This window comes from Hirundo rustica, chromosome 7, assembly GCF_015227805.2.
Source record: "Hirundo rustica isolate bHirRus1 chromosome 7, bHirRus1.pri.v3, whole genome shotgun sequence".
In the NCBI taxonomy this organism is placed as follows: Eukaryota; Metazoa; Chordata; class Aves; order Passeriformes; family Hirundinidae; genus Hirundo; species Hirundo rustica.
The window spans coordinates 266,220-287,731 of record NC_053456.1 but is presented as its reverse complement, the minus strand read 5'-3'; the positions used below and the strand labels follow the sequence as shown (position 1 = coordinate 287,731).

At 43.0% G+C, this 21,512-nt stretch overlaps 2 protein-coding genes across 11 annotated transcripts in view; both read left to right on the top strand.

The window, feature by feature from the left end:
- The window catches only part of PKP4 (plakophilin 4), a 67,314-nt gene extending 60,449 nt beyond the window's left edge, over window positions 1-6,865 (top strand). For 6 of the 10 annotated variants that reach the window (XM_058421251.1, XM_040069078.2, XM_040069083.1 and 3 more), the window contains 6 exons: window positions 1,212-1,407; window positions 2,183-2,267; window positions 2,375-2,492; window positions 4,447-4,578; window positions 5,273-5,346; window positions 5,801-6,865. In XM_058421251.1, the coding sequence (XP_058277234.1) occupies window positions 1,212-1,407; window positions 2,183-2,267; window positions 2,375-2,492; window positions 4,447-4,578; window positions 5,273-5,346; window positions 5,801-6,052 (857 nt within the window). In that variant the 3' untranslated portion in view covers window positions 6,053-6,865. The remainder of the gene's footprint in view (window positions 1-1,211; window positions 1,408-2,182; window positions 2,268-2,374; window positions 2,493-4,446; window positions 4,579-5,272; window positions 5,347-5,800) is intronic. The other 4 variants (XM_040069084.1, XM_040069075.1, XM_040069082.1 and 1 more) reach the window with 3 other exon arrangements.
- Window positions 6,866-12,346: 5,481 nt separating this feature from the next.
- On the top strand, window positions 12,347-18,938 carry DAPL1 (death associated protein like 1). Its single transcript, XM_040069990.2, has 4 exons — window positions 12,347-12,979; window positions 16,203-16,290; window positions 17,127-17,190; window positions 18,659-18,938. Exons 1-4 carry the CDS (start codon window positions 12,934-12,936, stop codon window positions 18,776-18,778), a joined length of 318 nt encoding a protein of 105 aa, XP_039925924.1. The 5' UTR covers window positions 12,347-12,933; the 3' UTR covers window positions 18,779-18,938.
- The last annotated feature ends 2,574 nt before the right edge of the window (window positions 18,939-21,512 follow it).

Sequence of the window (21,512 nt, the reverse complement as noted above, 5' to 3'; positions counted from 1 at the left end):
AACTTTGTTATCTGTTTCTGAAGCTTCTCCATCTGGGACATTCTGAGTGTGTTTTCCTGCAGTGCAAGTGTTGCACATGAGGAATGTGTAAAGAGAGAATCCTATTCCATAGCACCAGCCCTGTGCAGGTCAGACTCAGGTGATATTCTCTTGTCAGGATGTTTCTTCCATTCCTGGCAAAACTTTTCAGTTCAGGAACCTCCACCTGCTACCTCTCCCTGTCAAAGCTCTACCTCTGAAAGAATTTCTGCCCTCAGACATGCTTTGAAACAGACCATTGAATAAAATATTGTGAGATGTGAAGCGAGCTGTGCACTACCCCATGCTAGAAATCCTCTTCAGGAGTTTTTCTCCTGGTACAGGAAAGGAACAATGGGCTCACAGGGTCACACTGAGGGAAATGAGAGACGAGGACTCCAGCAAATTGCAATCTGTGTCAGAACATGCAGCATGTGGCTGAGCTTGCTAAAGGGTTGGCAGTGGCAGGGTATTGCTGCAGACAGCATTGTAGGCATAGTTTTCCAGTGGGTTTCCTTTTGCCTGCAGAATTCCATTTTTTTTCTTTATTTTTTTCCTCTCAGGCACATTGCACAAATAGATAGCAAATTACTTTGTGCAAAGCTCCTTCATTATTCAATTTTATGTACAAATACATGTCTGCTATAAAATCAATTAATCATTCAATTAACAGTACAGCCCAAACAGGAAGAAATCTTGACCTTATCAGTTACTGTCCCATGTGTGCAGCTTATCTCTGGCATCAGTCAGCCACTGGAGCCTGACAGAGCTGAGCGCTGACAGTTAGCAAACAAGGTGAACAGAACATCCGGAAGAAAGGATTCCTAGTTACTGTAGGGATTCCTTTAATCCTCACATGGATGAAGCCCAGCAATGTGCACTGTTCTGTCAATCATAATAAGTAGCCTAGCATTCTTCCATTAACAATTCTGCTTTCTCCAAATAATTCTTGTTTAAAATTGTTCCTTTTAGTGCAAAATTCACCTTCTCACACTTTTAAGCTGGAAGGAAAAGAAATTTAAAAAACATTATGTGGTCTCTCTTGACTCTGTGTCAAATGTGAATTCTTGGCAGGTTTTGATACTGTGCTGCTTCTCACTGCCTTCAGCTGCAGTTTTATGCTGAGTGCTGCAATTTCCAGCCTGCAGGACCGAGCTGTGGTTTGACCTGGTTCTGTGGGTGTGTGTTTCCAGGTAAATACGCCATGCGAGACCTGGTCAATCGGCTGCCGGGAGGCAACGGGCCGAGCATCCTGTCGGACGAGACAGTGGCTGCCATCTGCTGCGCCCTGCACGAGGTCACCAGCAAGAACATGGAGAATGCCAAGGCCCTCGCCGACACCGGTGGGATAGAGAAGCTGGTCAACATAACAAAGGGAAGAGGTGACAGGCGAGTAGGCAGCAAAGACCACACCTGAGCTGTTTGTGTCCACTTTAAACGCTTAAGAATGCGGGAAATGGTTTTTTGAGTGAAAAAAAGATCTGCCTTTGCAGTCTGTGTCTGAGGAGCTGTCAGCTGGAGTCTCGCTGGGAGGGAAGAGGTGCCGATACCACTGTCCTGGGCAGTGCTCTCTGCCCAGGCTTCTGGAGGCTTGCCCAGCTGCTCACAGTAACCGTGGTTATGGGACCTGTTCCAGTGAAATGAGTTAACCAGTCACCTCTTCAACCGCTACAAGATTAATAAAGCATTTGGAGCTTTTCCAAGTCACACCGTGTGGGCATCTTTGTCAGGATCTATCCCGGCAAGTGTGAATGTTGCACATTCTAGTGCAGCCCTTTGGTCAGTGAAAGGAGAACGTGGCCGGGAGGTGCCCTTGAGCAGCATTGTCAAGCAAGTGGTGGCTGAGAGGAGCCCGGTCCTGCCACTGCCAGGGCTCCATGGAGGCTGTCAGAAGAGTTCTCTGCTGGCCCCTGGTTGTCTAGTGGAAATGAAAGCTGTGAGCCTGTGGGGTGTCAGCAGCACGAGGCCCCTGTGGCTGGGGGATGGGGTAGCAGGAGCCCCATCTCGTGGTGAGGCTGCTGGCTTGGCTGTGCTCACGCTGGTGATGCAGTGTCTGGTTTGCCCCACAGCAGCAGGTTCAGGCTGTTACAAAGCTCAGGAACGCTGTTCTTTTGAAATGCAGCTCAGTGGCTTTCTAACACTGCCGTATTCTTCACCTGCTCAGGTCCTCACTGAAGGTTGTCAAGGCGGCGGCCCAGGTACTGAACACGCTGTGGCAGTACCGAGACCTCCGGAGCATTTACAAAAAGGTAAATTGTAAGATTCGTTTCCACTGGAAAACAGTGCCACAAAAACTCCTCATTTATTTATAACTTGCAATTTATTCTGATGCGTTTTTCTTTTTGCCACTCCACAGGATGGATGGAATCAAAGTCACTTTATTACACCAGTATCAACACTGGAACGAGAGAGATTCAAATCCCATCCTTCTCTATCCACAGCCAATCAGCAGATGTCACCTGTCATGCAGTCCGGTCAGTCAGGGAGGGTGAAGGGGACCTGCTGTCCCATGGTTTTAACTTGAACAGCCTCTCAGTTTGATACTAATCCCATTTAAAACACACAGGTCAGGCTGTTGCTCCTTGGTGTTTGAGCAAAGTACTTCATGTGCTCTGAGTGCTCCCTGAGCTGTTCCTACAAAGCGAAATCCTCGATGAAAAGAGCTGGACATTGTTACCAACCATTGCCCTGTCCAAAGCCGCTCCTGTGCTAGGTGGGGATTGTGGAGTGGCCTCATGGAACATGGGGACCTGGCACCTTGAACAGCAACACACCCACAGTGAGGAGCTCATTTTCATTCCCAGCTATGTCACGTTCCATAAGAATGAGGAACCAAACCCAAAAACCTCACTTTTCTGACTCCATTCATTTCTCACCTTTGTTCCTTCAATGTCTTCAGTGCTAGGATTTAGATCTTTCAGATGGCTGATACAAAGCCTACCTGAAGCCTTCTATTTTGTCTTCATCTGGCATTTTACTTTACCCAGTCTACTCTTCTAGAGACAATCTAGAGCAGATCTCTGTTAATACTGAGAAATACTTACCTACTGTGACTGCTAAAATTAGTGACCAGTTCCTACAATGCTCTTGTTTAATTGCTTCTTTACATAAAAGTAACAACCGCCACACATTCCTTTATGACACGGTTGACTTGAAAAACAAGGACTCCACCAGGGATTTATTTTCCTACAAGAGGTAAACCTGTTGTGGTGTTTGTGTCAGAGTTCCTCTCACCCACCAAGGAAGCCAGTACAGCTTAGGCTCAGGGAATGACTGGATTCTACCCAAGTGTAAAAGGATATTCTGACACCAACTGCCAAATTTCTATCTCGGCACTTTCTCTCAGGATACAGCAGCAGAACAACTGTTGTCCTCCAGTTCTTTGAATGACAAGTAGGAAGTAGATGAGCAGCTCTAATTTAGTATTCAAAGGATGTTGTATTTCAAAGAGGGTTCAGTAAAAATTCCTAATAGGAAGTGTCTGCTTTCCTGATTTAGAGCATGACCAAGCCCAAGGGAGTCAGTGGAAGCTGGTGCAAGACCCATCCCCAGAGGGGCTGTGCAGTACTGTGCTGGGCACAGCAGATGCTTGTTGGAACAGATACGCTTGGCCTGAAACGGTTGTTCTTCTTTCAGTCACTCCATTATTATAACATTATTATGTCAGAATTTTAACGTGGGATATTTAGCCATGATTATGCCAGGAAAATACCAGTAATTAAACCATCCGTAATAGCACAGAATTCTGAGCTATTATGTAATGGACACATCAGTGGAAGATTATCATTTAACTGAAGTTTTGAAGCAAAAAAATTCTAGAAATTGTTTTAAAGTATTTTTCTCCTGTTGCTGGAGACTTTCTGAGCCAACAAAGCCCAAGTGATCTGCAGACCAGGGAGGATTTAGGAGAACAAGATTCTTACAGCTGCAGTTGAGATTCAGCTGCCTATTGAGGAACACAAAGTGATCCCTTGCTGGGATCCCCCCATGGCCATTGGCCTTCTGGAGCACACCATGCTCAGGACTCACCTGTGTATGCAGGGGTCACTAGGCCAGGTAGGCTGGACAAGTGACAGGGTGGCCTTAAGTATTGTGTTTAGGTGTAACGTAGATAAACCATCACCATTAGCAGAGTATCATCTTCTGCCTCCACACAGGTGATGTCCTAGGCACAGTAAAGTCCCATATCTGGGCTGTGAGCATCACCGAAGTCCTGTGTCTGCCTGTGAGCCCCACAGAGCAGTGACTGCCCCTTGCTGTCTCTGGTACCTTGCTGGCAGCTCTGGGTGTTCCTGCAAGAAGAGCTCCGGCTCTTCTGTCCTTACCCACCCCCTGGTTGTGAACCCTCAGAGCAGGAAGGTGGTGAGGAAGGCCGGGTGTGTGAAAGGCTTTTGTTGTCAGTCTTGAGAACTTCTCTTCTCCCCTCAGTTGGCAGCACGTCCTCGTCCCCGGCTTTGTTGGGAATCAGAGAGCCTCGCTCCGAGTACGACAGGCCGCACCCTTCTATGCAGTATTACAGTAGCCAGGGCGATGTCATTGCACATAAAGATATCTACACTGGTAAGAGACCAGCTGAGGATCTTCTGGAACAGAGAACTATTCCTTGTGGGAAGAGTTCACAGTTGTACACAGCCAACTGTATTAGTGGGCTGGTCGCTGCCAACTGTTGCTTTCCATTTCCACTCCTTGTGTTTCCTGGCCGTGGCACAGGGCAGGGTGGCACCCGGCTCTGCTTCTCTGTAAAACTGCCCAGTACCAGAGTAAACACAGATCCCTTTCTGTATTGGAAGGTGAGAGGCAGTTGGAATTCTTATTTTTATTTAAAATACTAGTACAGAAAATTGTATTATTATGTACATTATATTATGATGGTGATGTTACAAATTTTAATGTGGAGTAGTATATTATATTACTAAATTATGCCGAGATTTAATCTTTCCTCTGATCTCTCTTTTCCTTCTTACTGTGTCACACAAGTAGAAAACCAATAGATGAATGATGGTGACTAAAGAGAAGGAAACTCCTTGCTTTAAAGATTTTGAGTTTGTATGAGCAACATAAGCCTCCCGCCTTCACTGTAACTGCTGTTGAGGGACAACATTTGTCTTCATTCTGTTATTAGATTATATGATTAGTAGGTACTGAAATCTGCAGATTTAATAGCATGGGTGCTACGTACAAGGCAAGATAAAAACCAATAGACTTAAGGCTGAATGAATAAAGACTGACGTTTATGTTAAACTTTTTCTTGCAGGTTCTAGCAAAGCTTCACCAATTTACATCAGTTCCTATTCCTCCCCAGGCAGAGAACAGAACCGGCGGCTGCAGGTGAGCCCGGTGCTGGGTTTGGGTAGCGCTGTGCCCAGGCCCAGCAGGAGGGGCTAAGGCAGCCGGGGGCTCTGGGCACATGCCAGTTCCCACAGTCGCTGGGTCAGTGCCCTGACAGGGCTGCTGGACCCTGGCCGGCTCCATTCGGGTCTTGCATTTTAGCACCTTCTTATGGTGGGATCTGAGACCTCCTTTCTGACTTGAGCTGGGTTTGGGCTGGTTTTGGTAGGTATGTGCTTACTGTACTTGAGCTCTAAAGTTGTGCACTTTGGGAGTTACTCCCGTCGAGTGATGTGGGAGACACACAGCAGACTCAGGCCTTCCTTCCATTTCCCTGGGTACATTTCACAGAGGTTTGAAACCTGCCCTACTGTCATGGTAGAGCTGCACTTGGGAAAAGTATTCTCTCTGCTAATTATATTTTTGAAAGTTTATTTTGCTATTATTTTACCAGCAGCATCAGCAATTGTACTACAGCCAAGAAGATACCACCAGGAAAAACTACGATGCTTACCGGTTGTACCTGCAGTCCCCACACAGCTATGAGGACCCTTACTTTGACGATCGAGTTCACTTTCCTGCTACTTCAGATTACACAACTCAGTATGGACTGAAATCAACCACCAATTATGTTGACTTTTATTCCACCAGACGATCTTCCTACCGAGCAGAACAGTACCCGGGCTCTCCTGACTCCTGGGTGTAGCACCAGAGAGAAAATCCCAGCGTGCTTCTTGTCTGGCTTGAGAAGGACTGGAATGGCCACGTGTTGTTTTGGTTAAGAAATGTGAAAGTGAAAAAAAAGAAGGAAAAAGGACGATTGTTTTTTTGTTTTGTTTTGGTGGGGGGTTTTGTTTGTTTGTGGTTTTTTTTTTTTTTTTTTTTTTTTTTTTTTTTTTTTTTTTTTTTTGAGTGAGGAATTGTCAGGAGAAAAAGCTGGCAGGGATGGTTTTGCTCTGCTTAGGTGTTAGGTATCATTACTTGTAGCTCCTGTAGTCTGGTGAGGGTGTGGGCGATGTGATGAAAGGTTTGAGAATTGAGTACAATGAATTTGGAAAGTGTGTAGGTCAGAGCAAACTAAAACTGATTTTTTTTTATGTGAATAAAAGTCTTGTTCTGATAGTTTGTACAGAAAAAAATCCAATGGCTGCCCTTGTTTTATTGCTATTACTGAATGTCAGGATTGTATGCTACTGCATCATGTAAATTTCTTTGTTGGTGTAAATATGGAAATGCCACTGGTCTCAAGTGCCATCCATTTGTAATGCAGTGTGTCATTGAAAAAGGAATTTGAAACATCATGCACAAGAAAAAACAACCCCCAAAACCAAGAAAGTGTTATGAATTCTAAGAGGAAAAGAGCCCAAAGTTTAAAAACTGAATAGTGAAATTTTGAAGCACAAAGTCCAGTCCAATATATCCATATCTCTCCCATTCCCTGCCTATTTCATAAGGAACTTCACTGCCATTTTCTATGCACATGGAATAACAATAAATATGGAAGTCTCATCCATGGAAAGCTGTTCCCTGTTCATTTTTTATTATTATTATTTTCTGTGTGTGATATTCAGAAACAAATACCACAAAAATGAAGTCTAATTGCATGTTCTTAAGCAGGTTAAACATATCAAAACATTTGGGCCATTTTCCCAGCTATCTCCAGTGGAAATGTCCTGAATGTGTCAGGCTGGCAGCCCAAAGTGCTAAATCCATCAACTTCCTACCAAGATTCCTCAGACTTGTGTTTTTGTGTTTGGTATTGGCAATCCAAGGTACTTCAGAACTCCAGCCTGTTTTCTTTCCAGCACTCCCCTACCCCTCCTCTTGCTCTCTCGAGGAAACTGAGGTCACCTTGCTGTCCTAGAAATTATGGTCTCCATTCTGACTACATTCTGCTTGGGTTTCTTTCCAATAAAAAATATTTTTTAAGTAACTAAATCACAAACTCTCCTGTGCTGTAGAGTCTGGCACCTCTACCCTGTCTGTAACCACCATTATTACTCCACATCACTGCATTTTCCTTGGGTTTTCAGGGTTTCCAGGATCCTGAGGAAGGATTATGAAAACTGGGAAAAAGGCTGATGAGTTTTTCTATCAGAGTAGACAGACTGAAGAGAATCCATCTCAGCCAAGGACAGCAGTCAAGCATGCATTCCGCATTTGAGTTACTGTATCAAAGACTAACACTCACAAAAGGTAACATGAACATGAACAAACTTTCGAAAAAACAAGGCAAACATGACTTTGTAGCTACAAGTAGATTCCAGTAGCTGTCAACAACAGCAGGCACTAGGGCAAAGCTGTCACTGAGACGTGCCCGAAAGTTGGTAATTTCCCATCACAGTGCAGGGATTTGTTTGTGGCTGTCAGATGGAGCCGAGGGAAGGAATCCGTGCTGGCTGCCCCACTTGGAAACCTCTCCAAACCCTGCCATGGAGGGGGCAGGGAGGGACCATTGGCCTGGAAGGCAGAAGTCAGCAGCAAGGTTCTTCATTTGCTCAGAATTGGCATCAAAGGGATTTTCATGAGTTCTGTTATCCAAAGACATCACTACTTCATTAGAGTTTCTAAATATTTTGTATTGAGATGCATACAACTTACAGGGCATTCACTAGTTCAAAATGCACGCATTTTCAAAAAATACCGAGTTTTCTTTTTGCTCTTATTAAGGTTTTTACCCCATCAAAAAAAGGGTAATATTTATTTGGCTTGGTTGACGGCATTCATAGTAGAGTTGATAATTACATCACAATTAGACAGAGGAAGGTTGACCTTGTTTGTTGCCGTGGCAGGATGGTGCCCTGCACACAAGTGGCCTGCGAGTGGTTGGACAAGCAGCTGTCCTTGCCTTGCTGGTTATTCTGCTGCCACACCCATCGCATTCTTTTATTCCCACTTTGGAGACTAACCACAGGAGCAAGAACTTTCTATTTTTGCCATTTACTAGCACACCTGCCCAGGGGACACTGCCATGCTGAGTCCTGGGCTGTGTTTGGAAGGGCTATGAGCAACATTTCAGCTGTCCACATTAACTTGCCCGCCCTCATTCTGTGACAGCATTCCCTGTATCTTTAAATAATGTGTAGGAGTTGAATTGACTTTTCGTATGGCTTGAACAGAAAGAAATGCTTTGAACATAGAAAGAGAACCAAAAGCTCAGTACGACGTATATTCAACAATGGAATGGGCAGGCAGGTGTGATGGTATCTCTGAAGAAACTTCTGCATTCTCCTTTTAAAAGTCCAGTAAGTATTCCTGTTCTGATACTTGTCCTCACATCTCCCTGCAGAGCTTGCCTCAATGTGATTAATTCCCCAATTTCCTTTTTCAATTTCACTCTTTTTTTTAACTACATTCCACAGACAAGGGATAACTTGTCTTAATTGTTTGTATGATCCATGTCACTGAAGATTTAGTGTGCAACCATAGTATGCTTACTGTCACACCAGTAGAAATTGGTAGTGCTGTATAAAACAAAGCCGCCATCCCTTTGAGACCCTTTTGGTCCCTTATTCCACTGCCCAGCAATACTTTTTTAAACATGGCCACTTAGGTGGATAAAACATGTGATTACAAAGGTGTATATATTTTCAGTGCTTCTGTGGGAAAAAAAAAAAAAAAAAAAAAAAAAAAAGAAAATCTATAATTAAAATTAGGCAGTAAGGTTCCTCTGCTTTATGATGTTGCCCTTTACCTTCCAGCATGGAGGCTTCTTTTACTCCTGTAGTCTGAGAAACAGATGGCATCCAGATCAGAACCAGAACCCGAACTTGTCAGGTTTCCTACAAGAAACAGGCAAGCTTTACAGACATGAAGCCAGACTTACCCTCCAGATTTTGTCAAATACATACTATATGCATGAGTGAACAATTTTATCAATACAAACGCCACTGAAAATATAGCTGCCTTCACCTGTCCTTGCTTTAGACACTTAACACAAATGATCTCTCTAAGATTATTAACTTTGCGCTGAACTACTATAAAACAGAAAATAAAACCAAGGGTGGGGGAAATGAAAGTGTATATTAATAAAAAATAGGCGATATACATGCCCCAGAATATCTGTTGTCTCCACTGGGCTCCTGGAGGATCTAAAAGTATTGACTCATCTGAAAAAGGTATTGCCTACCTGTCAGTGAGCTGAAGAAAACAGCAGCAGTATTTCACCATTCAGTTGCCAGATATAAAACCAGTATCAGTTTGTATCAGTAACCACAATTTAGTAATTCTGACATTTGAAAACAAGCAATACTGGAAACAAGACAGAGAAGGGAAAATACTGCAGTCACAAGCAATAGATTTTAACAACATAGAGATCTGATTTAAAATATGACACATGAGGAAGGTATTCCATATGTCTGCATGCTAACTGCTTATTTTAGATGTGGACTGTGTCTGATGTATAATTATGCTAATTGCTGTTAGCTGGATTAGAACAGACAGTTTGCTTGGGAACATGGTGATTTTTGTTCCTGCCAAGTGACTTATCAAACTTTGCAATCAGCTAATAACCTGCCCATAAAATGTAAATTATAAAGGAGAAATTGCCAAGAAATAGGAAGAGTTCCAGAATGCTAAAAACACCACTCAAGAAAACTTTCTATGACTATTGTCTCTTTATCACAATTAAAATTCTCTGTCTCCCCCCAGGCTTTCCCACATCTGCCTCTGTTACAGAAAAAAACACATTCTGAAAATACATAGAACCATTACAATATAAACTCATTTTTAATTCAGTAATTCACAAATTACTATCATTAAAATAAATCTATCCCCAGCATCAGATGATCCTCTCAGAAGTTTGATATTTGTGTGATTGGAATATAGGACTGAGGAGGGCAGGAAAAGCAAGAGATTTCAACCGCACAACCAACTGTGCCATGGCCACGGAAGGATTATTCTCTTACTGACTCTTCTCACCCAGACAAATCAGTCTATTCATTTCCATCAGGTAAAAAGTCTAAATGAAAACAGAAAAAAAATCTAAATAAATGAAATCATTAAATAAAAACAGGTTTACAAATCTAAGCCAGCGCTGTGGTGTTGTTGAGGTAGTGCCAAGGGCTGCCTGTCAAGTATAAGGTGCTCCAACAAGCACTATGTAAATACGATTTCAATTTACAACAGCTCCTGGTTTAAAGATATAACAAGTGACAGAGGAAATGAAGGAAAGAGGGTGGAAGAAAAATAAAGAAAGAAAGGGTATGTTATATTTAAATGGTAAGAAGTTGACTTGAACTTACAATTTCTTATTTAAACCAAGTTCCCATGCTTGTCCCAAGAATTCCTAGAACAGATGTACAATGGCACTAAACTTGATCATTATTTATGTTTTAAGCAGCACGCCAAGGCTGAGCTACATGACTGCCTTATGTGGTAACTAATGAAATTTCACCTCTCCAATCTGTGCAGTAGCAAATAGCTCATGTAAATAAATTGAAAAATCTGTATTTTTCTGCTGAGGCAGAGTAACACGAATATCAAAACCCCTTACTACTGGCCAAGTACTTCAAAGCAGGGTTCTTTTGTTCTCTCTCCTGCAGTTCATTTTACCTGAAAGAATTTACTTCCCCAATCAAAATTGCTATCATCCACTTCAGGCTAAGTGCTTATGGGCAGAGACATGCAGCACGATCGACTTTAATATTTGCAAAGTAAGTTGCTTTTCTAGGGAGGAAATTGCTGCATTTCAAAATTATTTCCTGCCTCATACATACAGAATTAAATATCAGAGAGATCTAGTTTGGACTGGATGTGCTTTCATTTTTTTCTGCTTTAAAGATCCAAGCCAACAGTAGTCACCCATAAGGAGGTTGCTGTACTATTAATATCTGAAATATCTACTGGTTTCTTAGTCTATTTTTTTAAAATTTTTAACTTCACTTCCCCCTTCTTCAGATTCCACCTAATCACAACACATCCTATTTGTACCTTCCCTCTCTCCCCCTTTTTTTTTTTATCATTGAGATCCAATAATAAGACAATTCCAAATAAATCACAAGATTAACAATTTTTTCTTCTTTCATTTTGCTTTCATTTTCTTCTTTCATTTTGCTTTCAGAATCCCTAAAAGAGCTACTTTTTTGTGATTAAATGCTTTAGCACAGCACGGCAGATCATGTTTACAGCAATCTAGGAAAATCTATTTGACAATAGGCATTGCGGTTCCAGCAGCTGCCTGCAGGTCAGCCCAGCCCAGGGCAGCACAGGCAGGGCAGCCCTCCCTGCAGCAGGCGCCGTGAGCAGCGTGCCCGCGCCCGTCTCCGGCCTCCAGCACCGAGCACTGGCCGCAGCAAGAGGGCAGGCGCCGGCAGTGCTCCGGGGCTGCCCTGCAATCTCGCCGCCCAGGGCACACACACTTCCCTTCAGAACGCTGGAACAGTGCCTTAGGATCCATCTTCTGCCCCCCAGCTGCCCATCACCTCCCACATCCTTCGAGAGCCTCGGGGATACCAGCACAGTAATACAAAATGTTACAGCCACCGACAGGTTCAAGAAACCGACAACTTTCGTGATGAAGATTTCTTCGTCCACAGCACAGTTTAAAACATAGATGGTAAATATTAAAAGATAATTCTTCTTTTTTTTTTTTTTTTTGTCATTTTAAATACTGAAAACGAAAATGTTGCGTAATATATATATAGTTAATAATTCCAGATTAGTTGTATCTACTTCCAATGTTGTTTGTACTATGTTGTGTAAAACGCGAATGTTTGTTAAGGGGATGGATTTTTTTAAAGCAGGCACGTGAATGCCAATGTTTGGCTTGTTTCAAGCAGATACTATTCATTGAAGAGGGTAAGATTTACCTCGCTAAATCATGTTCTTTGAATCTTTAGCAATGTTTTTAAAAGTCCCCGCCCCTCACACCGTTCCCCGCCTTCACACCGCCCTCATACCACTCCCTGCTCCTCGCTACTGACTTCGTACCGCCCCTCACACCGTTCCCCTCCCCTCATACCGTCCTCACACCGCTCCCCGCCCCTCACACCGCATCTCTCCCCACACACCACATCCCCGTTTCTCTCACCTCCCCTCACACCGCTCCCCTCACACTGCTCGCTGACCCTCACTACCTACTTCGTACCCCCCTCACACCGCTTCCCGCCCTTCACACCGCATCCCCGTCTCTCTCACCTCCCCTCACACCGCTTCCCTCACATCGCTCCCTGCCCCTCACACCGCCTCCCTCCCCTCACACCCCTCCCTGTCTCCCTCTCCGCACCTCACACCGCTCCCAGCCCCTCACACCGCTCCCCTCATACCGCTCCTAGCCCCTCACTACCGACTTCGTAGCACCCCTCACACCGATCCCCGCCTCTCACCTCCCCTAACACCGCTCCCCGCCTTCACATCGCCCTCACCCCAACTCTCACACCGCTCCCCGCCTCTCACTACCGCCTTCGTACCGCCTCTCACACCGCATCCCTCCACTCACATCGCTCCCCGCTCTCCCGACCCCGCCCCGCCCCACCCAAACCGCTCCGAGCCGCATAAGGCGCAGCCGCTCGGGTCGGTGCGCGGTTTTCTGTGGGGTTCCGTGGTCTTGCTCTGCCCCGCTTGGTTCTCGGCGCTCCCGGTCCCGCCATGGCGCTGAGGAGGAGTGCCCCGCTGGGCCGGCGCCCTCCCGCAGGTAGGGGCTGGGGCCGCTCCGGGCGCGGTGTGAGGGGCTCTCCAGCCGCACCCTCTCACACAGATGCAGCTCCTCTGTGGAGAGGAGCGGCTGTGTGGGACCGGGAATGGTGAAGGCGGGTCTGTGGTGCGCGGCCCGCTCGCCCCAGCAGGTCCAGCGGCCACTCCATCGCGGGTGCGCTCGGCGGGCGGGTGCGAGGCTGGCGTCGCTCGGTATTGGGCGTTATTGAGGGATAGCGAGAGAAACGGATATCCATGTTCAGTGAAATATCCGTGTTTAATGTTACAGCCGTATCCCCTCGCCTCCTATAGTAATGTGAAGGATCTACTTCCCCTTCACCAAGCCCCCCACGGCCCCGATAGATCTCTGTGTGAGGGAAGCCCTCGAGCCTGCGGTTCCGGCCGCCGCTCTGTCTGTGTGGCGGCTGTAAGGATGTGGTACTGGGATTTTAAGGATGTGGTAGCGAGTGTAGTAGCGCCTGTGTTTGTTGGGGGAGCGCGTAAACGCGTAGAGTGTGAGCTGGGCCCTCCCAGGCGCTGTGCGGAGCGGTCTCGAACAGCCCAGTGCGTGGACTGTGTCCCGCCTGCTCTGGGGAACACGCAGAGATGCTGCAGGTTCAGCCTTTAGAGCTGGGGGATAGTCACAGGAAGGCCAGTGACTACAGGCTCAGCCTTTGAAGTTTGAGGAACCGTCGCTACAAAGCTTTAAACCAGTTGGGGCTTCCCCTCGGTTTATTCGGAGCAATTATTGCCTGAGGAGCACATACTTGTGTGTCTCCCTGTACCTCTAAGAACTGTTTTGTTTTCTTGATTTTTTTTTTTTTTGCATGCTTTTACATCAATTTGGGATGTAAATATTTTTTTTCAGCTTGTCGCTAGTCCATTCTTCAATTTGTGTGTGTGTGTGGCAGGGACAGTCGTGCTGTATCTGAAAGAGCCTTTAACCACTGCAGTCAGAGACCTGAAGCAGGTGCTGGTCTTTCTGAACTTGTATGATAATAACTGCCACTTGTTTTTTGTTTGTTTTTTTTTTTTTTTTTTTGGAGAGGGGAGCATAAAAGGGAATGTGCCTACTTTCTTGTTTTATTTAAAAAATACATGGTGTTTTAAAAATGGAAATTAGTAAAGATTTTGTTATTTAACTATTAGATTACATGGCTAACAGATCACTTATAAAAAATTGAACTCTGTATTAAAAGTTTGACATACCTCTCTATTGCTTTGGAAAGCAAATTATGAAACAGGTTTGTGGTGCATCCCAGATGCATCTGTGTTTAATTCTTCCCCCACCATGGACATGTTAGCAGGTGGAACAGCTGTTCCTAGTGGCTAGTTTTAAGTCAGTGCAGAGATGGAGAGGAAGATGGGTTATTTTTAATCATTATAGATAACATTTTGTGGGCCAACTGGTAATAGACACAATTCCAGATTGTCCACATTGCAGTATCTCTCTCCTCCTTGCTTAGCTCCCCTTGTGCTTTGTGTAAAGACTCATAGTATAAAATGTCTGCCTCTGTCTGGATCTCCTTGCCCCGCTAAATTCAAACTGAAAACAATGCTTGTATCTAGAAATTGCCAGGTGAGGGAAGGTCCCAAACTAAAACTAATTAGGTTCAGTTATTTTTTTTTAACCTAATTCCAAAATTTTAGTGGCTTTCCTGTTTGTGGTTTGGCAGGTTCCTAAAAAGATAAGAGCCTAACAATATGTGGGAGAACACTTAGGATAACTTGCATTGGTGTTCTGGATGAAGTTATATAAAGTGAAATGATATCAAGATCCCTGAGATCTTGAAAGACGCCAGGGCTTTTTTTGTGTGTGGTCTGATTTGTTGTTGTTATTTGGTTTGGGTGGGTGTTTTGTTGGTTTTTTTTGTTTGGTTGGTTGGTTTTTTTACATGCTTTGTCATTCTAGTTTGAAGATGCCTCAAAGACAAGGAAAAGTTGAGCAAAGAAAAAGTGAGCTGAGGGTATTTAAAATCTCAATTCTCTCTGCCTATAGATACTTGGAAACAAACAGTTGAAACTTCCATTTCAGATACTTTTAATTTTGCAGTGATGCTGCCAGAAGGATTAGGTTCAGTCTAGGTCTCCAACGTATTCACAGCTGTAAGATGGCTGGGCAAAGAATTTGCTGCATATGCAGCAGTATAGCTAACTGTATGTACCTAATTTTAAAAAGAGAGGAAAAGCCAAGTCTAGCTATAGCATAACTCTGATATTGTAGTGCTGCTTTGGTCATGACTGGGGGAGAATTTTGGTTTCTAAAATTAAAGCTGTAACCAGGAAATACAAGGTCAGGAGTCAGATTTGGTAGAAAATGGGTGTTAGTTACAGGTGGATACAAATGCATTTCTCATGCTAGCTAATTGATTAATTCTAGAAACTTTTCTCCATTCCCTATTCTTTCCCACTCCCAAATTGAAACTCTAGCCTTGATTGTTTACAGACAGGAGTCTTGCTGAAAGGTGAAGCAACTTGCTCAGAAGGATGAGAAAAGAACACTAAAGTTGTTCTTTCTTACTCCCAGTTTTAAAACTTAAAATGCTCTCCTGAAGAGGGAGAAAGTATTTCTTTCAATAGCATGTTTTAGATATCTTTACATGTACTTTGTTCAGAATTAAATTTTCAGACATGCCTCAGAACTTAGATTGTGATTGTTAGGTCACTTGTAGTTTAATTAGTGCTAATTGGTTTTGTGATTGGCAGATATGTTAATAAAATATAATTAACCATGTTGGAACACAAGTACAAGATGAGTATGCATCTGGTTCTTATCTGCATTATTGGATCTATTTTGGAATACCCTGAACTAATCATGAAACTCTTACTGCTGTTGGTCACATTGTTCAAAAACTTGGAAGTGTTCAGATGGTGGTTTGCTTTTCTTTTTTGTTTTTAAAATACAAATCTGAGATATAACAGTTTCTGGGGAAGATTGCATATTAACAAAGTAAGGTGTTAAGGTTTAATATAGTTAGCAGTGCCTGGAACCACTCTGATTTCTTGATTTATGATATCTGGAAGTTCATTTGAGTCTGCCATGACACAGAATTTTGAGGCCTTTGTTCTTTGGCTACTCCTGTGTATGCGAGTGTACAAGTAAAGCATGGAGCAAAATACTGAAAGATGATTTCTGGTTAATGGTTTTCTGGGGTAAAAGTATTCTCTTCTTGTGTATGTAATCCCGTAGGTATTTTTACTTACATTTTACTTTCTTCTTGCAGTTAAAGCTGGAGGTATGAGAGTGTCTAAAAAGCAAGAAAATGGACCTGTTGAGAAAAGTGCTAGACCTCCAAGAAAAGAAAAGTCAAGGTATTACAATGCGGGGCCTGTTCACCCCTGCCCTGTAGCTCAAGTTCATAGGTAACGATCTTTGAAAACAAAGAAAACTCTTATTCTACAGAAGTTTAATTCTTAAATTTACTTCTGCAATTTATAGATAAAGTAATACTGATATTGAAATAAGTATCAACTTAAAAAACACCAAAACCCAACAACTTCAAAACCCGAGGATAGTGCCTTGCAATGAAGGGCAAAGGCTTAATCTCATCTCTAATGTCATGTTTTGTGGAACAGAAATTAAAACTATGTGTTACATACCTGTGCCTAATAAAGGAAGGTCAATAAAGGTCAAACAGTTTCCAGTGAAGCAGGAATGAACTATAGGCTGTCCACATTCCAAAGGAAATTAAACAACATCAGTTACCCCCAAGGAAGAGTCTTATCTCCTGTATAGGCTATACCCCATATTTCAATCTCAAATCTAATTTGGCTTTTGCTGTTTGCAACTTTATAAGGTTAATCAAGCTGTTTTGCACCAAAAATGAAGGCATGCTTCTATTTTGAATAAAGTAACAGCAACCAGTTGATGTGGTCATTAAAAAAATATTTTCTTGTAGCTTTTTCAAAGACTAAACATTTTTCCTAAATACATACAGCCTGCCACACAATTTTTCTGTTGTTCCATTCTGAAACAGCGTGCCTTTTTTGACATTATATAGTTTTCACTGTGACGAATAGATTTAGCTCCAAACCCTAAATTTATATTGCAAAATATTTTGTATTAAGTGTGGAAAATGAAAGCGACAAGTGTTCAAGTGTTTCTGTGAGATGGAAATGCTAAATACTCTTTTTCTTCTGCTTTACAGTGCTATTGTCAGTTTTGCAAAACCTCAGAACATGGGTGTCTTGGTAGCAGAAGCACTGAACAAAGTAAGTCTGGAAGAAAAAGTCAGGGTTTCTTCATAAATCTAAACATGAAAAAAAGTTAACAAGTGAACTTTCCTTAAACTGGTGTCTGGCAGTTGCAGGTGTTTCATCTCCCACTAACTGTTCTTGGGATAACCTATTTCTGTCATGGTTGTGTGGCTGAGCTCCTGGATGGCTAAAAAGTACCTGGCCTTCTCTCCTTACTCTGATTGCTCTCCTAGTTACTGCAAATGCCCTGGGTAGCTGTGCACACCTGGACTGAGAAGCACAGCCAGACAGTGAGGTGTGGCCTGGTGCATTAGCTCTAGTGAAATACAGTGAAGAATCACAGTGGCATCTAAGTGTCTGGCTGAGCTGGGATTGCAGAGCAAAACCTTGTTTTCAGTGCTTCATTTCACTGTGCAAGTCACTCCAACTTCTGTAAGGGTCCACCAAAAATACCGAGCTGCTTGGGGGAGGTGGGTGGCATGACTGGCAGGTGCAGGGGACACCAGGATGGTGATCCAGTGTCCTGCTCTGTGAATGATCCCCAAGAGAACAGGCACTGCATGTCCTACTGCTGCCTCATATCTTCTTGTTTCATCTGAGGCCTGACCTCACTCAGCCAAGCTCCTTTTGACTTCTCCTTTAGCAATACTATGGGATCCTGTAAAATCTTGTATCCCACAGCTGCTAATGGACCTTTCTGTTTATCACATGCTTACAGCTTCTGCCATGTGTCTTGTTAGGCTGTTGGTGCAGACTTACACCTGCCCTTTGGAAGAGCTGATTTCACAGACAGCTCTTTGGTTTGCATGGCAGTCAAAAGGTCTGACAGTTATCATCTCTTTGTTACACACTTGCAATCTTCAGACTCTGAAGCATACAAGAGTTCCTCATACCTCGAGCTCAGTAAAGCATCAGCTGCGTAATTTCAACACAAGCCTTTTATCAACAGTTATGTTTATAGCTTTAGCCTGTAAATCTTGATTTTTGGCTTCAACTTTTTTAAGGAGAACAGATACAACTCATCCTCTTTCTCTTCCACCTGTCCTCATCTCCTCTGTTCCTTCTCCTGTTGGTTTCCAGAGTCTTGTATATGAAGCTTCCTCACAACTTTAGAATGTGATAATTAACTACTGTAATAATGATGATTTTGAATCTGGGAAAATAAGAATTTAATTCAACTTACTGCTCGCTCTGGCATACTGATTATTTGCTGTATTTTCCTTATCTTGGAAGCTGATTCTGTGAACTACTAAACAAAGGAAGAAAAAAAAAAATCAAAAATTCCCTAAAGGTAGTCAGACTAATATCACTTTGAAAACAAATTACAACTCAATGTACTGAGTTATCATGAGTTCTGTATATTGATCCCTTGAACTTCTTGTAGGTTTACGTTTTACTGCTCCTTTTAAATGACTTTAAAAAGAGAATAGCTGAAAATCTGTATTCTATCACAACTTTTTTTCTCCCCCCTTTAATGTTACAGATGAGCCACAAAGCCCATGCAGCAACATTACAAGTGGCTCACCAAAAGCCACAGCCTACCTTGGAGAAGTTCATACTGCCTAAAAGAATTTACATTATTCAACAGCCACGAAAATGTTAGATAATCATTAAAATACTTATGTTTTCTTAAAAGTGAGTTTCTATTCTATATAGCACTTAGCACACTGTGGTGAAGTGCTTGAAAGCTGTGTGCCTTGTATCTTGGCCTTGTATCTTGCTGTGTTTCTGTTACTGACAATAAAATATAAGAAGTTACTAAATGTACTCAGGATTTATTACAATATCATGGCTTCTGTCTAACCTGCTGTTACTGGTATGTAGTAATTACTCAATGCCAAAAGGTCTAAGTTTCATTTACTGTGTGAGTTTTGAGAGAAGGAATGGAAACTCAGTCCTGTTATTTTGGGGGTTTTTTTTTAGTTTAATGGTAGCAAAGCTGATGTGAACTTCTTTCAAAGAAAGCAGGTCATGACTGAAGAACATGGAGCTTCTTTCAATTGAGCCTGAGGTTTCCCATGCTGAATGCATGCCTGAGGCTTACTGCATGATAATTCACAAAGTCCTGGGAATGGTTTCAGTGCAACAAAATAAGTCGTTTTTGCTTGCATTTTTTCTGTAAAAACCCCAGCTCTGCTGCAGGGATCCAGCAAGCAGGAAGAATTGAGTTGAAACAGTCCAATCGAGCCTGTATGGGGCTGGAGTGGATAAATGAAGGAAGTACCTGACTTGGAGCTGGACACTTGGCATAGGAGGGCAGGTAGCAGGGAGGAGCCTGGTGCAGAGAATGCTATGACTGGAGTTTGGAGTTAGTTGGTAGAATGGGGTATGAGACTTACCAGTAACTGCTAGTAGTAGGGTCATGAAGGGTCAAGCTTAAAAATGTTGAGGGGCAAGTGTAAATCCCAGTCCAGGCAATGTCCTTGAGCCATTACCTGCTTGCAGGGACAATAGAGAGAGCCAGAGGATGATACTGTCCTTCTGTTGGGAATTGGTTGTAGAGCTCCACTGACTCAGAATTTTACTGTGACTTTTTTTAAGGTAGTGAATGCAGAAGAGTGTTGTCCCAAAACTGGCTCTTTCACCCTTTTGGTGTGCAAGAAATTGATCCCCACACAAAGTGGGGTTTTTTTATTTATTTACAGTTGTGTGCAGAAAAGGGTGCTGGGTGGTGAATTGTCAGAGCTAGCATGGAGTACTGTCTCAGTCCAAGCAGATCTTACTCCACTCCATGGTTACGCTGCTATTAGCTTCTCCTCTCTGTTTCAGACTCAAGGCATAGTGTCCCAAGAAGTCATGGTATGTGCTCATAAGCAATGGGCTCTTGGAGGACAGAGGGGGCTGAGCTAGGGATGTGGCTTTTACTATTGTAATTATGCTATAATGAAGAAAGTTCATGGCAAGGGCAAGTTCTCACCATAGAAACAGTCAGACTGGGGGGTTGTTGGCTCATCATAACAGGTTCTGAATAAGAAGAATGTGATCTTTTTATTCCCTCCCCTTCAAGGACATAGGACATCAGTTGTCTGTTTTCTATGTTCCTGTGGCTGTTGCTCCCGTTGCTTAAGTGCTTTGTTCTCTGTCTTATTTGGAACTTTGTTCCTGTTATTCATCAATTCCCCACTTCCATACTTAGGATTCTTCTTATACATATCATAAGTCTCACTTTGGAACCATCACACATTTTCTTGAAAGGAATCACAGGGCTGACAGGACTGAAGTCAAGTGCTTCATTATATCCCAAATGCAAATACATAGTGCTGCAATTAAGACAAAACATAATAGGGTTAGTATTAGGAGAATAACAAGATAAAACATCTCATTTAAACTCCCTTTAGTGATGGTTAGTGACAGTCTGAAAAGTGTCCCACCGTCCATTCACTTGTTCCAATCCTTGTGTGCTTTCCACATCACGATGGACATTAATCAAAGTATTTCATCCATTCTTCTGAGCTTGTTTCAGCAGTTGTTGCACATCGTCATGCTGTTTTCTTACTACAATGAGATTCATCCCAACAGGGGTGGGCAGCAGATCTTGAGTCAGCATATAATCATACTGCAATAGCTGCTATAATGTGACAGGAGCTGAATAATTGAAATCCCACCCACTGATTTTGGTGAAATTACGAACACAAACGTTAGAATAATCATCCGTATCTACAATTAGATTATGTACAAATAAGAAGCCACAATGTATTCTCCTATAAGTGCATAATTTTCCAGTATAGAAAAGTACAGGTTCATGAGCTTCATCAGGATGGATTTCAAAATGACAAACACTCTTCTGGATCCAGACAAATGTCAGAGCTTTGGTGTTAGTGCACAGGTGAGTCCCTGTTCCGATACAGTGCACATGCTAAAGCTGATGGTTTGCCATTCCCCATGGACCCATGTCCTATGCTCCAGGGTAGAGTTTGGTTATGATTCGGGCCTAGTGCAGTGACTGAGTGATGGACTCCAAGGCATCCTATATGGATCAGTACCAGGACTGTGCTGTTGATGGTATTATAGGTAAAACTGACTAAATGCCACTAAGGCTGGAGTTCTTCGCAAATTCAGTCATTATTCCAAATTACTTTATGAAGTTCAATGGGTGAAGGTGCCTTCTTCACCTCTTAAAATTGCTGCTGCTGTTGATTGTATCCACAACTGAGTTCAGTTGTAGTTAAGGCGCAAAGAACCTTCACCTTGGGTTGCATCAAATGCCTCTGGGATCAACTATGAGCTTGCTCTTTGATTCTTTCTTACTGAGGCAATATGTCAGGTAAGAGCCATTTATTGGTTTCTAATGCTGGTAGAGAAGACCACAAAGGGTGTGGCAATTTGCTTAAATCACT

What these genes read in the sequence shown, in the direction of transcription:
- DAPL1 (XM_040069990.2), top strand. Translation starts at nt 12,934, where the DNA reads ATGGCGCTGAGGAGGAGTGCCCCGCTGGGCCGGCGCCCTCCCGCAG. An exon ending in GGGCCGGCGCCCTCCCGCAG is followed by an intron (nt 12,980 to 16,202) that starts GTAGGGGCTGGG and finishes TTCTTCTTGCAG; the next exon opens with TTAAAGCTGGAGGTATGAGA. An exon ending in TAGCAGAAGCACTGAACAAA is followed by an intron (nt 17,191 to 18,658) that starts GTAAGTCTGGAA and finishes TTAATGTTACAG; the next exon opens with ATGAGCCACAAAGCCCATGC.